Source organism: Streptopelia decaocto, assembly GCF_964273445.1.
Source record: "Streptopelia decaocto genome assembly, chromosome: 1".
NCBI lineage: Eukaryota > Metazoa > Chordata > Aves > Columbiformes > Columbidae > Streptopelia > Streptopelia decaocto.
Genome location: NC_138663.1, coordinates 129,523,481 through 129,539,471, shown reverse-complemented (window position 1 = coordinate 129,539,471; position 15,991 = coordinate 129,523,481). Strand labels below are relative to the sequence as shown.

At 37.3% G+C, this 15,991-nt stretch overlaps 1 protein-coding gene across 2 annotated transcripts in view; it reads left to right on the top strand.

Annotated features, from left to right (window-relative positions):
* CADM2 (cell adhesion molecule 2) overlaps positions 1-15,991 on the top strand; it is a gene marked incomplete at its 5' end in the record, with an annotated part of 679,347 nt that overhangs the window by 581,056 nt on the left and 82,300 nt on the right. For both annotated transcript variants that reach the window (XM_082052398.1, XM_082052399.1), the window contains one exon: positions 462-552. In XM_082052398.1, the coding sequence (XP_081908524.1) occupies positions 462-552 (91 nt within the window). The remainder of the gene's footprint in view (positions 1-461; positions 553-15,991) is intronic.

Genomic DNA, 15,991 nt, shown 5'->3' with positions numbered 1-15,991 from the left:
TGCAACGATAAAAGTGTTCTTATTGAAATGTATGTTATTGCATTAATTCCTCTAATAGCAGCATTCCATCATATCAACCTATAAATAGACAAAGAGGCAATTGCACAGAATAGTTGTTATTCATCCTCAATATTTTTTATTTTGTTGTTAGATGTCAGAGTTTGGAAGAGTCATATGTAGTGTTTGCATTGAATACAGAAAGAAGAGTTATTTCCTCTGTATATATATGTGTTTTATATCTGTGTTTTCTTGGGATATAAAAAAGTTACTTGTTTAGTTCCATCGGTCATTTTTATTGCCTTCCCGAAGACAATGGAAATCACACAAGGCTCCATAAAAAAGCATCTCCAAGTGCAAATGAAATCTATGATACAGACTTTTGCAAATAGAGAGGAATGCACTCATAGTTAATAAATCTTTTTTGTGTATATCAACAAGATGTCTATTTTTTTTCTTCCTAGATACACCTTTAGTTAAAATCATTTCTTCCAATTCATGGCCTGAAGAAGGACAATCTATAATTTTGACTTGTGAATCCAAAGGAAAACCAGTGTAAGTGACTTAACAAGTAATATGTTTTCGTTATTTTCCTTATTCTGTTGTGATTGCAATCTTCAGCTGCAGAAATCTGCTGGTTTTGTCTTGTCCTGGGGTGTAAAGTAATCTCTGGAATAGAAAACCCCTTGAAGCCTGTCTTCATTAAGTATCTGTAGAGGCTTGGTCTTTTACTTTGTCATCTATTTTAGTTTTCAGGAAGAATTCCAGCTGTGAGATTTTTTTTTTTTCAGTCAGGTATATCAACCTGAAAGGAGTGCAGGCTTAATCAGTCACTGTTTACATCATTGAACTGATAGAAGAAAAGAAATGTCTCATGAAAATCTTCCTACATCAACTAGCCTCAGAGAAAATATATTGAACTTTCTGGATGCTTTGGCTGTCATTTACAGGGGAATTTGAAGTTTAATGATATGTGCAAGTTGGCTGCCCGTTTCGACCGGAATTTGAAAAGATGCAGCCTGCTTTAAGAATATAAATTGTTTTACTTGGAAACTAACATCTCTGCCATCAATATTTTAAAAGCAGATCTGCAGAGATTAACTCTTACGCAGAAACTACTATTTAAATAGACTTTGGTCTCTAAAACAGTGTATTCTCAGATGAGCTGTTATATATTTATCCATAAAAATACAAAAATAATCCAGTTGCTTAATATTAAGTTGATATGAATCAAGTTTATTAAATACTGACCTTCTGCTCAAAAGATTAATACAAACTGTTATATGGAGTGATGATATACAGCTTTAGATTGGTCTTGAAAATAATAGTGCAATAATATTTTGGTTCTAGAAAAGGTGCAAATTACATGCCAAAAATCATGTCACTTAGGGCTGAATTTCTCCCTAGTAAAACTTCAGTCACTTTATGGAATTGCTTCATATAGGAAGCTGAAGTCAGATTTAGGTGAAGTCAGGAATTTAATTCCAAAATTTATGAATTGAAAAGCTCTTCTGAGTTTAGTCTGGTATCATTTCAACTCCATAAGTATTTTCTTTGTTACATTATATGCCTGTATGATTTGAAAGCATCTCTTCCATCCAAATCTTGACTGGCCTGAGCAACTCAGCATTTAGATCCTGCTTCTATTCTGCTTGAGACCAGAACACTGATGGTCCACCCAATTAGTCTTGCATGGTGCTCAATGCAATCAGTCCTCTGTGTACCTGTGTACTTCTGAACTAATATGTGTTTCTGAGATAGATACTCCTGTAGGTAACACAAAAATCAGTTGCAAGCCATCTCTTGCTTTTATAATATACTTGAAGGAGAAGGAATTATCCATTTACCTAATAGCATTTGAACATTCCCCTAGGTATCAAAATTCAGCAGAAGATATTCAAGATGATATTCAAGTGCTTAATCTTAGGAAAGAGGTCAGCCCTGATTGCCTTCAGTGCACTGTTGGCTAGGTGATAATTAGGATTTTTCCTATCTCAGTGTTTTCCTCATGACTTAACAGGTGACAACTATATGCTAAATGCTCTGCTTGGCTTATAGACTTCAGGTGTCCTAACCCCAGGTGCTTGATTTTCACTGTTCATCTAACATTCACTGTAGGGATAAAGGTTAGAAGTAAGGCAGTCATTATGTACTTTTATATTTTTAATTAGCTGTTGTCTGTTGTAGAGGGCATATGGCCCTTCACATTTGGAGTCTTTAAACAATAAGAAAATTTGGAGGTTGTGCATCGATTTCCTCTTTTTGTTCTTCTTAGTTTTGTGAGACAGACATCTGGATGATTTGACAGAGAGATGTAATTGGCATGTGAGGAGGAAGGAGGGATAGGTGTATGATACCAACTAGGTGTTCTAGTCCTCCAATGATTTCACCTGTCTCTGAGCATTGCAACAATGCTTTTCTATTTCTGAATGTATGAGAATCATTTCAGCTGTCTTTAAACATTTGCACAGTAGATATTTACGTCTAAGCTGCTCACTTGGGCTTCCCTTTGCATTCAGTGGAGAGATTTAGGCACTATTATGACATGACTTGTCTGTTCTACCTTAGACAATTACAGAAGAAACAGCCAGACTGAATAGCCAGACTCTGCTACTTTCTCTCAACTAACTACATGGAGTTCAGACAGTTAATTCAGTCAGATATCTACTTCTGTATTTTTCAATACCAAGTATAGATGTCTAAATGTAGACATTTATATTAAATTTTCTAGCTATTTTGAATTTTGGTTACATGCATCTTGCTCTTTGTATAATCTTCACTGAAAATGGGCTAACATTTTTTTTCACATGCCAAAGATGTTAGACTCTGTTAAAAGAAGAGGCTATTAATCCTCTCAGATATTATCTTTTCCTCTAGACCCTATTTGTTAGCCATTTCTGAAGGATGTAAAAAAATATAAAAGTGATACACCATGTTTTCTGTTTGGTACATATAATATTGTAGATATAATTCATATGTTACCATTAGGAGACATTCTTTAAAACATAATAATGAAAATAGAGTTTCAGTTGAGGCATTTACTATTTTGGTTTGGTTTTTGTTTTCAAATAAAACTCAGTTGCACCCTTAATGGATGCAAATGCAAACTTTACATGTGGCTTTGAAAGGGCAGCCAAATAAAAACTCCACACCATAGAATTATCAAGGCAGGGCAGCTGTTTGTGGTAATCTTTTGGGCACAAATATTTTGCCAATAAATACACCTCTAATTGTCTAATGCTAGAAGAAACGCCAACGTCAGCTGCTCCATACTGCTCCATTAGGTCAGTCTTTCATGGAGCAAAGCCAGTAATAAATAGGCATCCTCCTGGGAGCAGTTTGCAGTTGCTTTGCATGAGAAACAGTAATGTCATGCTCCCAACCTACATTACAATTACCTTCTGGCTTGTAGAGAGAGAGAAATTGGAGAGGTCCACAGAGACCAAGTATGTCAGTATCACAAGAGAAGTGATGAAGTGTGGGCTTTATGGAGAGCTCAGAGCCAGCCATGGTCCTTCATAGCCATTTAAACGCCATGGGTTAATTTCCATACACTGTCAACTTTACGTCACAGTTAAAACAGTCTCCTTTGTTTTCTGTAGGTAGCAGTGAATCATACCAGTAAATGAACACTTACTTACAGGTACATTTCTCTTGTATCCCAGGAGCAATTTTCACGAGCTTCAAAATGACATTAGACATGAAAATGGAGAAAGAATGAAGCCAGGCCATGGCTGTGGTGACATTCCTGATACTGATAGCTGCTGCAGAGTAATTCTTTCCCAAAAGGGAAAAGCAGAATGAGGCTAAAGCTAGAATTTACTTACTCCATCTTACATTGCATCACCAAGCACCTCAAACCATGTGCATCACAGATACCCAGATATTGTGCTCCAAATCTACAACACAGTCCTATGGAAAATCCTTACTTAACTTACTGTCCTGTAGCAGGGAATGGGAGGGAAGCCTAGCTCAGACCAACACCTCTAGGAAATCAACTGCCCTCTGCATCTCCTGCTGAAACCGCATTCTCCACAGATATAGCAGAGACAGGAGGAAGAACTGTTTACTGGGTGTTAAAACTGGAGAACTAAGGCCCTGCTAAGGTTTCATAGTTTAGAGTATAAGATTTGGCTTGACCAGTCAATGACCATGTCTTTGGACAAGATAAAAAATGGCCTCTTACACTGGCTGCATGTGTGCAGCATCAATGTTAGAATGTGTGAGGTGGGATGGAATTATCCCAGACTCTGAGGTTGCTGTTGCAGTGAATGGGTTCATGTAACCTCACATTTGTGGTCTTGGTGCACAGATGGAACAGGAGTCCTACAAGTGGGTCAAGGGGAAGAAGAGAAGTTGGGGGGAGTGGGAGAGAAGATGGAGAGGGAGATGGAAATGTGGCTGAGCCATATAGTTTCAAACCAAATTGAAGGTAATCTCTTGTATTTTCAGTCCTTAGAGCTATTTTGTCTTTTCCAATATTTTTTGATGAAGCCCTAGACAGTTGTCAGGCTATAATATTTTAGTAAATGAACTTGCCTAATATGTCTGTAAGGTGTCAGTGGCTCTTTTAAATTCATTACCATAATATACCTTTGCCTAGGCTTTGTTTATTTTCCAACAACAGAAATGTAATTAAGCTTCAGAAATCATAGACATCCTTTTTATGAACTCATATGCAATGTCTAGACTTTCCTGAAGTCATATTGCCTGACAATATTTTGAATATTTTAAAATGAACAGAAGACAGCTGAAAAAAATAAAAACCCAAGAACAAAATTATCATTTACAGTCATCTGTGCTTACAAAAGATTTTAGAAGTTGATATTTTCTTATTGCAAGTTGCAGCTTCTACACACTGTTGTGTCATAATGGTAGAGTCTAGTGACTCAAACCTGACCCAAAAGTGAACTAAAAAACTGCCCCATAATGAAAAAATGGTTCAATATTTAATATTCTAAGTCAGCACTCTCAGCAAAGTGTGCATGAAATATGGGGTTTTTTAAGTCAGTGTCATTTCAGCAGAAAGGATGTCAAAATATAATGGAATAATTAGGGCACAGGAAACAAAGAGAGAGTTGGCTGTCTCCTGTGTGCTTTAGAGAAATGTCTTTCCATTCCATGCAGCTCAGGGGAATCATAGTATAGTTGGTTGACTAATGTAAAGTGAATATTTGGCCTTATTTGAAAAAAATAGGAAAGATTTTTATTTCAGAAGAACACTTTATATGTATCCTTCATCAGAATAACATTATTTGTAAGGTCATGAAAAAGTTATAGAGAAAAGTACAACCAGTACTAAACACTAGTATTATATGTGCCCAGTAATATATAGACAAATACATATTTTGATATCAGAAAAATTGGTCACTTCTAATAATGAGGGCATGCTAAATAGCTTGTGCTATAAAGCTACTGTAAACTATGTATATAGTATTGCCCCTGAAAGTTGACTTCTCTAGTATCTATTTTAAGAAGACACCCTTGAATGAGACAAACATTTTGCAAAGGCAAACACTTGAAACAAACACTAATGATAACAGAGGAGCATACAACACGTTTCTGTCAGTGACCTCAGCGAGTGGCTGTTTCATTTGAGAAGGACCTGACAGGGCTCTAGGCGAAAAGAGAAAACTTAGTGAAGAGAGTTAACTACAACTTAGTTACCTGAAAGCAGCGGAGCCTGGACTCCCTCTGGCCCACATTTAGCCTGCTGTCAGCCAGGACCCACAGGTCCTTCTCGGCTTAGGTGTTGAATTTTGTATCTGTCCTTGCTGAATTTCCCTGCCTTCCGTGAGGAACCTATTGGCCTGTTCCTCCAGCCTGCAGAGGCCTCTCTGAATAGTGGCCTTCCCTGCAATTATACTCAATACAGCCGAAGTTTGGTGTAAACAACCAGCTTAATGAGAGCACATTCCATCACCTCAGCCAGGTCTTTGATATTAAAAAGTCAAACAGAACAGGAGCCAGGACAGAATCCTGAAAAAGTCAGTTTGTAAACAACCACCAGGTAGAGTGTCCCTTCAACCTAATCAATGGGCCAACCACTTTTTACCCACTGAGTAGTACACACATCCAGGACAACGGTAACATCCCAGCCAAGATACAAAGAATGTCATTGGAGACAGTAACTGAAGCATTGCTAAAATCAAGGTAAACAGCATACACAGTCTTCTTCTCCTACAGATCCTGTCATTTATTCAGAGTTTTCACGTGTTTAATAGTTAGAAAATTATGGATACACTTATTTCATTAATCATTTTGTCACAGGTTCAAGGATAAAATGTGTTAGAAATAAAAGAGTAGAAATTCTCTTCCTTAATCTGAACAGTTACCTTAGTTCAAACGAATTCAAAGTGGAAAATCCCCTGAATCTAAAGAAGGTGGTTTGAGAAATGCTAAAATGGATGCATTTGGATTTCACAATTTTCATCATACAATGAAAAGCATCATAATATTTTACTTCCTGAAAACTGTGGCATTATGGGCAGGATTTAGCCTTGGAAGAAGCCTTGGATTTAGCCTTCTTCCAAGGCTAAATCTACTGCCTCCTTCAGTAGAATAGGAATTATGAATGGTAGCTATGAATTATCTGTATTACTCAGGTCTTATCTGAGGCATTCTCTCAGAACACAGGATTAAAATAATTTCTTCATAGGTGTTTTTATGTTTCTTCCACATAGAATCTGAGAACTTGGCAAATATTTAAATATTTATTGTTATCACACCTCTGTACAACTAGGGTAATCAATTGCCTCAAATTTACCGCTGGGAACAGAAGCAGAAAAAAAATCTTAAAATCAAAACTGACAAATAGAACACATATATTTTATGTCTGATATTGAACACAGTCCCCAATTTCCCAAAAGTACTTGATGTGACATAGCATCACACTCAGAAGATAGCTCATCATTGGTTTGAATTGTAACAATGAGTTCTTAGCACATCTACAAATCTATGCTCAAGAGTCTGAAATCAGAAACTAGGAGAGAAAATTGTGGAAACTCACTTGACATTCAGTTGTTAACATTTTGGTGTAAGTAGTTTGCCAATATTGCTTTGAAACTATATCATAATGGCAGGTTTAGATTCTGATTCATTACCCTAACAGCCAGCTTTTTGCCCATGTCCAGTTCTTTCTTTCCTGTTTTGACATGATACACTTCTCAGCTTCTCTAGGAAGTGAGATGGAGGTTCTGTAAGAAATTGTCTCATTTTCTGCATAAATTTTATTCACTGCAGAATGCTATCTAGATTGTGCCATGAATACCTAGCAGCCTATAAAGGAATTCTAGTTAATGCTAGGCTAATGTTAATCACTTTGTGTTCCATGGTTATTGTAAACCACATAGAAAGTTCTGGCATGCTGAACTCAAACAGACTTGTAAGTTAAGCATCTAGATCCTTCACCCATATAGGCAGCAGTGTCTAACTAAAAATACCTTTATCAGTGTTAAACACTACATTTCAAGCTCCGTCAATCAGGAAGATAAAGAGAAACTGTATCATATGCAACACAGACTTATCACATAGCATATGAGAAAATTTTTGTAGATTGGAACTGTTAATAATGGTGAACCTTTTCAGTACACAAATTTTATGCCCAGTTTATTTTTAAAACAATTCTAGTTAATTTCTATTGAAGCCAAACTTGGCAACATTTGCTAGTACAAAATTTGACACTGTTACTGTAATTACCTTCTTTAGATAGTTGACCAATTTTTAAATTATTGTCACTTTGAAGGAGTTCATCCTGCCTTGACTGAGTAGGCATTTGTTATATGCTGTGTTAAATGAGTGCTCATTTTCAGTAAAATGTTCTAGAATTTTATAAGGAATATCATATGAAGTGTAGAAAAAAAACTGCCTAGTGAAACTTTCCAGATAGGTAGTTTGTCTTTGCAAGAAAAAACCAATTATTTTTAAAGGATTATGTAAATATGTAGCTTGTAACCTTCAACACCAATATTCCATTGACATTACACCTTCCCCGTGGAATTATGCTGTGATGTAGCAGATAACACACTAAGAAGCAGGTAACATTTTTGCTGAGATACAGCATGTATATTTAATAGATTAAATTTCAGTTTGTGTTAAACATCCTGGCCATCTGGGAGGCTGTATCTTCTTTTCACAGCTGGGACCTTCTATGCTTTTTTTTTTTTTCCCCAGTATTTTGCAGGGAGCAGGGAAATTGGTGTTATAAAAAGTGTGACACAAAAAGAAACAGGTGGGAGCATTAGTGCCTGTCTGAAAATTACACTTTACAATAAAGCCTCCTGCAGTGCTTAAGAACTTCCTTTAGTGATCTGTAAAATGATCTCATTGCCTAATAGGCTCAATTCAATAATTGCTTTTCCTCTTTTTTAAGTGTCCCTTTTCTGCAGTGTTTACACATAAAATGGTGCAGAAAGTACAGTGTGAAAAACAACTAAATGAAGCATTTTTATTGCTTATTATATCCATTTTGCATGGGGATGCCTTTCAAAATAATTCTTTCCCTTGCTCTCAGTTGGGAACACATTCTAAAACAAAAAAGGCCTATGAAATATAATAATAGATAAAACTGAAATACAGCATGGATAATTCTAGTTGAGTACTAGACTGGAAGATAAAACATGAGAAATAAAAGTTTTGGGAGATGATATGATGCTCAGTCTTTTAGGTACTTTGGTTTCCGTAGATAAAGGATTAGCTACACTTACAGGTAAAATTACAGCAGTCTTGAGTCAACCATTAGCAGTAGACTACAAGAAGACACATTACTACGTTTAAATCATGTTCATGGTATTTTCTGTATTATACAATTAGAGAACCAAAATGTGTTCCCTGTGCAGCAGATGTGATCTGGAACACCCAGTGTCACAATGAACACTAGTTCATTGCATATCTGCATTTTTACACCACATTTATAGCAATATAGTGCCCTAAGAACATGTACATGCTGTAAGGTAGCAGGGTAAAACACCATCCTTCTAAAGGAAAGTAAGTGTGCATTTATACAACAGTGTAAGGAGGGGACCTTAAAATCAAAACAGATTATTTTTTTTTTTTTTTTACAATTTCTTCTTTGTATTTGGTGTCCTTTCATTGAAAAAGTTTTTTTGTTTTTGTTTTTTCTGAAGACAACCTCTCTTTATGAAGTTGGACACTGGTTTTGGAATCACTACTTTTTCCCCTATTGACTATATTTTGTATTGTTCCTTTCTCCACTGTGACTTTATCTTCTTTGGTTCCTTAATTTTGATACAAAAATTACTTTTCTTTTTCAACATTCTCTAGATTTGTGAGGCTGTGTTAGATATATTTTTTCTTAAATTACAATTATCTACTTTTTTCCTTTTTCAACCAAAACAGGCAGAAGCAGGTTTCTGTGACCTGGTCACATCAATTCTGTACATTTGCTGTGATCTCAAGCTCTTGGCATGCTGAACTCAAGCTCAGAGTGTGCCCTTTTTTGAAATCACTGAATCCCTATAGAGATGTTGATATTGGCTTGTTCACCACTCATTGCAAAATTGGGGCTCATGTACGATTAATGTGCAAATGTGGTGCAGAAAATGGACACTGAAAGAAACAGTTTAATTGACAAACTCAAATGCAACCTTCTGCCTGATCATCCTTCTCCAGAGTTATAAATTCTCAGTCAGCATTCAAATTCTAAAAAGAGGTATGAATGGAGTAAGTATGGGAAGATAACAATATGGTCAGGTCTGTTGGCATACTTTTGGAATGGCTATCTTACATGTGAAAGGCAAAGCCACAAGTGAGTTGAGGGTTCGGTTTTGGGTTTTTTGGGGTTTGTTTTTGGTTTTAAGTGAGCACTGAAGCCTATCCCTGAACTGTTCCTACATGATATTGCACTAGTCATCATACTGCACTTTCATCAGTGACACCCATTCAGTAAATCCAGTGCTTGCTTACATAATTTTCTAAAACTGCATTGGCGGTTTTAGTTTCCTCACAAAACTGAGAGTCATAGTGCCTATTGGCAGCAGTTCTCTTTACTACAGGAAAACCCAAGAGAACTATTTTGAAAGGTGGCGAAATTGCTCCACTGCACAGCAAGGAGATTTTGCCCCATCATGGAAAAGGCAGTGAGACGTGCTCACATAACCATTGAAATTCGCAGTGCTGTGTGCATATATTACTGGCCTTTTTTTTTATGAGTTTTTTTTTGAAGAAGAAGAAGCTCTTTGCTGTCCATTCCCTAGAGTTATTGCTGGGGAAAATCACTTGATACAGTTGTTCTAGGTTGCTCTGAGAGAGTACTGTTCTGACATATATTTTGACAAATGGGTGGCATATTTACAAAATGTATGGCATTTGTATGGATGGAAGGAAGTGCACATCTCTCCACGCAAAGAACATTGTGGCATTAACCCAGACAGTTTAGCCCCCTGCTAAGGCCTGGAAAACAAAGGCTGGAAAAATATTCAAACAACCTTTTTAGGTTTGAAAACGTAAGCTTAACAATACTCTTTGGTATGTGAGCCTAGCCCTGGAACAAACAGATATGACAAGGTAAGTAGGATTGTGGTTCTGACAGGTAAGGGAAACGGGTAAGAGAATGAATAAATTAACACCATTTATTGTTAGTGTAAATTACAAATTAGTCATTGTTCATTTTAGATAGTCTTTGTCTTTCTATTGTGAGGAAAATCTCAGAGATTTCTCAGACTTAAGTTTGCCTAGCTAAAATGAAATTTCCAGATTCAAGGCTTAGTATTTAAAGTACTACTGTAAACTGTTTCCAAAATGTATATTATATGACCTAAAGAAAACTGAGTCTGTGATTTGTAGTCTTGCACAGGAGAGCAAAAGCAGTGGGCTGGAAGAATGTAGCACTTCAAGGAGAAGAGAACTAGCAAGAAACTGTTACAGCTAGTTGTCTTGGTTGTCCCTCATTTAAGAGCCTGCTATAAGCAGCTGAGGGGCTGAGCAGCCATGCCAGGGCTCTTAATGGCAGATAACCTAGTCAGGGAATGATCTAACTGGGAGACAGAGGTGAGTCTACTGGGTTTTGGCTGGTGGGGCTCTGAAGTTAAAATTTCATCACAGATGTATGTGTTGAGTTTTGCGCATACCTGTTTCTGTGCATTATGCAGCAAAGGCTTGAGGGAATAGTCTTGTAGAGAAGAAGAACAGCAAAGGTTATTCATAACCAAAATAATACAAACAACATAAGAGTATTTAGTGTTTATACATTGGAAAACAGAAAAGATGGCTACTACTTAGTGAAGGATCCTGTAACTTTCTCCTGTGTATTTTCTTCCGTGCTTAATAGCAGTTGCCACGTACCTATCTGTGGTGGCTTGACCATGGCTGGCAGCCAGACACCCACCCAGACATTCTTGCATTCACCCCACTCAGCAGGACGTGGATTGAGATAAGGACAGGGAGATTGCTTACCAGTTACTGTCACAGGCAAAGCAGATTCAGCTCAGGGAAAATTAATTTAGTTTATTGCCAGTTCCTCTAACTACCCTTGCCAGGGGATGGGGAACAGGGGCTGTGGTCAGTCTCTGCCATTCCTTCCTCCTCACACTGCTCCAGAGTTGTCTTCTCCAGGGGCTGCAGGGGAATCTCTGCTCTGCTGCCTGCTGCACCTTCTCTCTCTCCTCTTCCCCTCACCTCAAATGGCTGTTTCTCACATTTTTTTTTCCTCACCCCTCACTGCTGGGCAGTGTTTTGCCCTTTCTTACACAGACTTTCCCTGAGGCACCACCATTGTGACTAGAATTAAGAAGTGGTAGTGGGGTGGACTGTGATGTCCCCACAGTAAGAGCAGGAGATCCAGCCACACCTGCTCAGAGCTGGGGGAGCTGACAGGGTACAGGGGAATGTGGATCCTTTGGGAATAGTAGGATTTAAGTGGAGATGGGTCAGTGTTTCTACTTATAATTGCTACGTAATTGTGATTTTCTTCTTTTCCTTTCTTCTACTGCTCTCGAATATCCTTAGTCTATCTTCTTACCTCACTTACACAATTTCTAGAATGCTCCAAATGTAGTTGGTTTGTCCCAGGAAGCGACAGACTGGGGGAGCTCACAGCACCATCTAGTCTACCTTCAGCTTGTTCTTTAAAATGTATTTACTTGCAGTTTGCACCTAGGGGCAATAAGTGAAGTCTAGACAATTATATGGTAATCAACATCAAAAACGAGAACTACATAAAAACGAAGAATCTTGTTAAAAAGAAGCTAATAGGGGCAGCTAAGAGAATTAAATCTTTCCAGGCAGCCTGAGGACTATGTTAGAATAAATTTTTAAAGAAAAGAGTCTAGAAACACAGGGTCAAGGCATATCACCTGGGAGAGAAAACTGAAAAGGAGAAATTGGTGAGGCTAAACAAAAGAGAAAGTGAAGTAATAAAAATGATGAAGCCATAATTTAAAAAAGCTGAAGTTGTTTTCTAAAAGAAGGAGATCCTTAGATTTTGGCAGATTAAATATGAAAATACAGTAAGCCAAACTGCTAATATATATATACATATATATATATATATATGTTTAAGCAGCAACTAGCAAAGGAAATTGAAAGTAACAGTCTTTCCTGATTTATACCAGGAAGTGTGCCAGTATATTTGTAGGATCAGCTGAGGATCAGGCTGTACAGGGAAGCCAGATGAATGTGCTATATCCATATTTACTGTGGAAGAAACTGGGTATATGACAGACTGGATCCCTCTTTTTTTTCTGAGGTGCTCATCAGCAAGAATTTTCTTAAGTGGACTATGGAGGACATTGTGGAACGTATGTACAAAATAAGTGGTAGCAAGCCAGCAAGACCAGATGGTTTCACCCTGGTGTTCAAAAGGAATTCAAGGATGAGACTGATGAATTATGAACAGTGACAGGAAACCTCATGTTTAAAACCACCTTGCTAACTCGGGACAACAGGGCTTCGGGAGAGATCCCAGGATGTGCAAGTCTGTACAAGTGACACCTGGGCTTCACAAATAGTAAAGACTATAAAAAGGACTAGAATTAGCAGGCGTATGAATAAAAACAAACTTCCTACAGGGAAGGTCCCTTCTTCCAGAGTGAAAATCCAATCTTATAAACATATTGGAGTTCTTCGAAGAGCACAGAAAATGTGTCTTTTGGTGGTCCAGTTGATAGGAAATATTACAGATATTTACAAAATCGTAAATGTCAAACAGATAGCTGTTAGGGATTGTTGGTTCATTCTTTCTTCAAATATGAATGTTTAAGGGTGAATTAAGCTAGTAAGAATCAGTTCTGTCACAAAGCAAGGAGGTCATTTTTTATCCAATGACTGGTAAACTTTGGGAATTTGTTGTCAATGGATATGGCAGATGGTAAAAGTTTGTGGTAGTTCGAGGGAAAACTCTGTAAGTTCATGGAAAAGGAAAAATCCTTAAGGTTTACAGAATATTTTTAAACTGTGCTTGGTTTCAGAAATGCCTGAGACGGTTGCAGGTTGGAGAAGTGCTTGGGAGGCAACATCTCTGCTTGGCTTGTTCCCTAGACATCTGCTTGTCCCTGGTGTTGGAGATAAGGCACTGGGTACCTGAACTTTTAGTCTGATCCAGTACAGCTGTTTCTATGCTGTTAAGCGTTGAACATAGACTGTTGTGGCTTGCTAGGACTAGATGCTAATGAAGCTGGATCCCTTTGAGAGCTTGAAGGTATCTCCTTTACAGTGCAAAAAGTTATTACTATGAAGTACTAATGAATAATTTTCTATGTGAGAGAAGTTTGAGTGAACTAAAGCACTCCCCTCTATCTGGAAATAATGATACATTTGGGAGAAGAAAAGCAAACTCCTCTAAGTAAATAATGTTTGTCTCTTTTTTTTCCCTTTATGGTATTACTGTTTCATAAGTTATTTTTCGATGTAAAAGAAATTGACAGAGACCACGGTATAGGACTTAGCTCTGCAATATAAATAATCATACGTTCCCAGTGTGTAGTTCTTAAGATTTCATTTTATTACCTTGAAAGTACGAAGCATTTTATTATTTATTATTATCTAATAAAGTGTGCTTCAACATCAGATTTTTTTGACACTGGTGAAAAAATACAACTGAGACACAAAAATGTTATGGTGTATTTCTATTCCTTTGGTGCTCCTATAACTGTGATAAATATCAACATTTGGTTACTTGTTGAGAAGAACCCATGATTCAGCTAAAGATTTAGAAATGTCATTGTTCTAGCTAGTTATTTAAGGGGATCTTGTCTGGTGAAAAGAGGATATTCTACTATGTCTCCCAAACTTCGTGATGTTCTTACATGCATTGAAAGTCCAGAAGAGCATACCTTGGTTAATGAGGGTTGGTACTGAAGACTTTGTGTAGTCTTTGTTTGTCATTCAGGTTGCAGCACTGGTACTTACGTTAGGTCTCTGCATGTTGTCACTGCACCTGAAGCACATGGGTGAATTTTAGTTTCATGAGGCTTCTCCTTGACTGTGCCTTACATCAGCGACAAATGGTTTTAAACAAGTAGTATTTGGACAAGCAGGTAGCTGTTTACTTAATGGAAAAAGGGGAAGTGAATCAGCCACTCTTCATTTTCCTCTTTTATTCTTGTGCCAGGTAGCATTTGACCTTAGCTCAGAAAATGCAGCTGGTGTTTCTTAGGTGGGATTTCTCAGTTTATCGTAATAACAGAGGAGGTTTCTCATGAGTGTTGGGACACAGCTCTTACTGAAAACAGTGAAAGTTAGGCATCTGAATATCCATCAGTGTCTCAGCCTGAAATATTTAAGCAATCTAAAATCCTGACTCATCAAAGGGAAAAAAAACCAGCTCATAATAATCTTTGTTCATTAATACCTCGATATACCATTCGGGCCTCAACTGGCAGTAGTGCTATCATCAGCAGACATAATGTTGATTAAGAAAAAAGAGAAAAGGGAACTGAAAATCCAGTGTGACAGTAGTTACCTCCTCTTTCCTCTTTCTTGCAGTCTCCACCATTCTCTCTATGTGGCAGTTCAGCACAGCCTATGTAAGCCAAGTTAGTTTTCTGAAAGTGTACATTTTTTAATCCTATAATATGAAAATGTAAAACATTTAAAATAAGGGGTGGTGAAACTCTTTCTGCTATTTTTCTGTTATTTCTGATAAATCAGTATTTTCCTCAGTTCTTGTTGCCCTCGCTGGGGATGCAGTATGCTTCTAAACTTCTATGAAGACACACAATGTTATAAACGGACCTGAAGACATGCTGATTGAGAAGATGTTATTTTCCTCTGTTCTATTAAATGCATAGTAACTAAGGTGTGCACATCCTATCATTATGTTTTACTGCTGCTTTCCTATTCCCAGCAGTACTTCATTAACATTAGGAACATAGTTCCTGGTTAATCCCAGTAATTTTCAGCAACCATTCTGATGCATCCACTTGAGCACCATATTATCTTAATACTGCTGACATTTGCTTGTCTTTGAAATACATTTTTTTCAGACATTGTCCATTTATTCCGCTGCAGTTTCTATTGTCCTTTATTCTTATAGTCAAGCTTTAGTTACAGCTGATGAAAAAAGAAAAATCTACTAATTTCTCAATAGCTCTTAAAGGTTAAGAAGGAATCAACAAGGTGTAAACAGCAGTATAAGAAGCCCAAAGATTTAGCTGTTTGAACACAGACTACGTAATTAGGAACCTATAGAACTAGAATTATAGTGAAACCAGGCCATTAAGATTTCTGTGTTTAATCGACGATTTTTCATGAGAATGAAATTCTTGCATGCCATTTATCATCTCAGCTGTACTCTGACAGAAAAGAAAAAGCCCCTAGGAACAGCAATAAAATATTTAAGCAAGGTGTGACAATTATTTTTTATATTCACTTAACTGTATATAGTTTCTCCTCTACTTTTGCCCCACAACCCTGCTCTTTTCTGATATTGTGGGTCCTAGCTTCTGAAGCTGAAAGGGAAAGGTTTTTTCTTTCCAATTTGCACATTAATATATGGCACCCATCCCAGGAAGAACAGGGGAAGGGCATATATTACTGA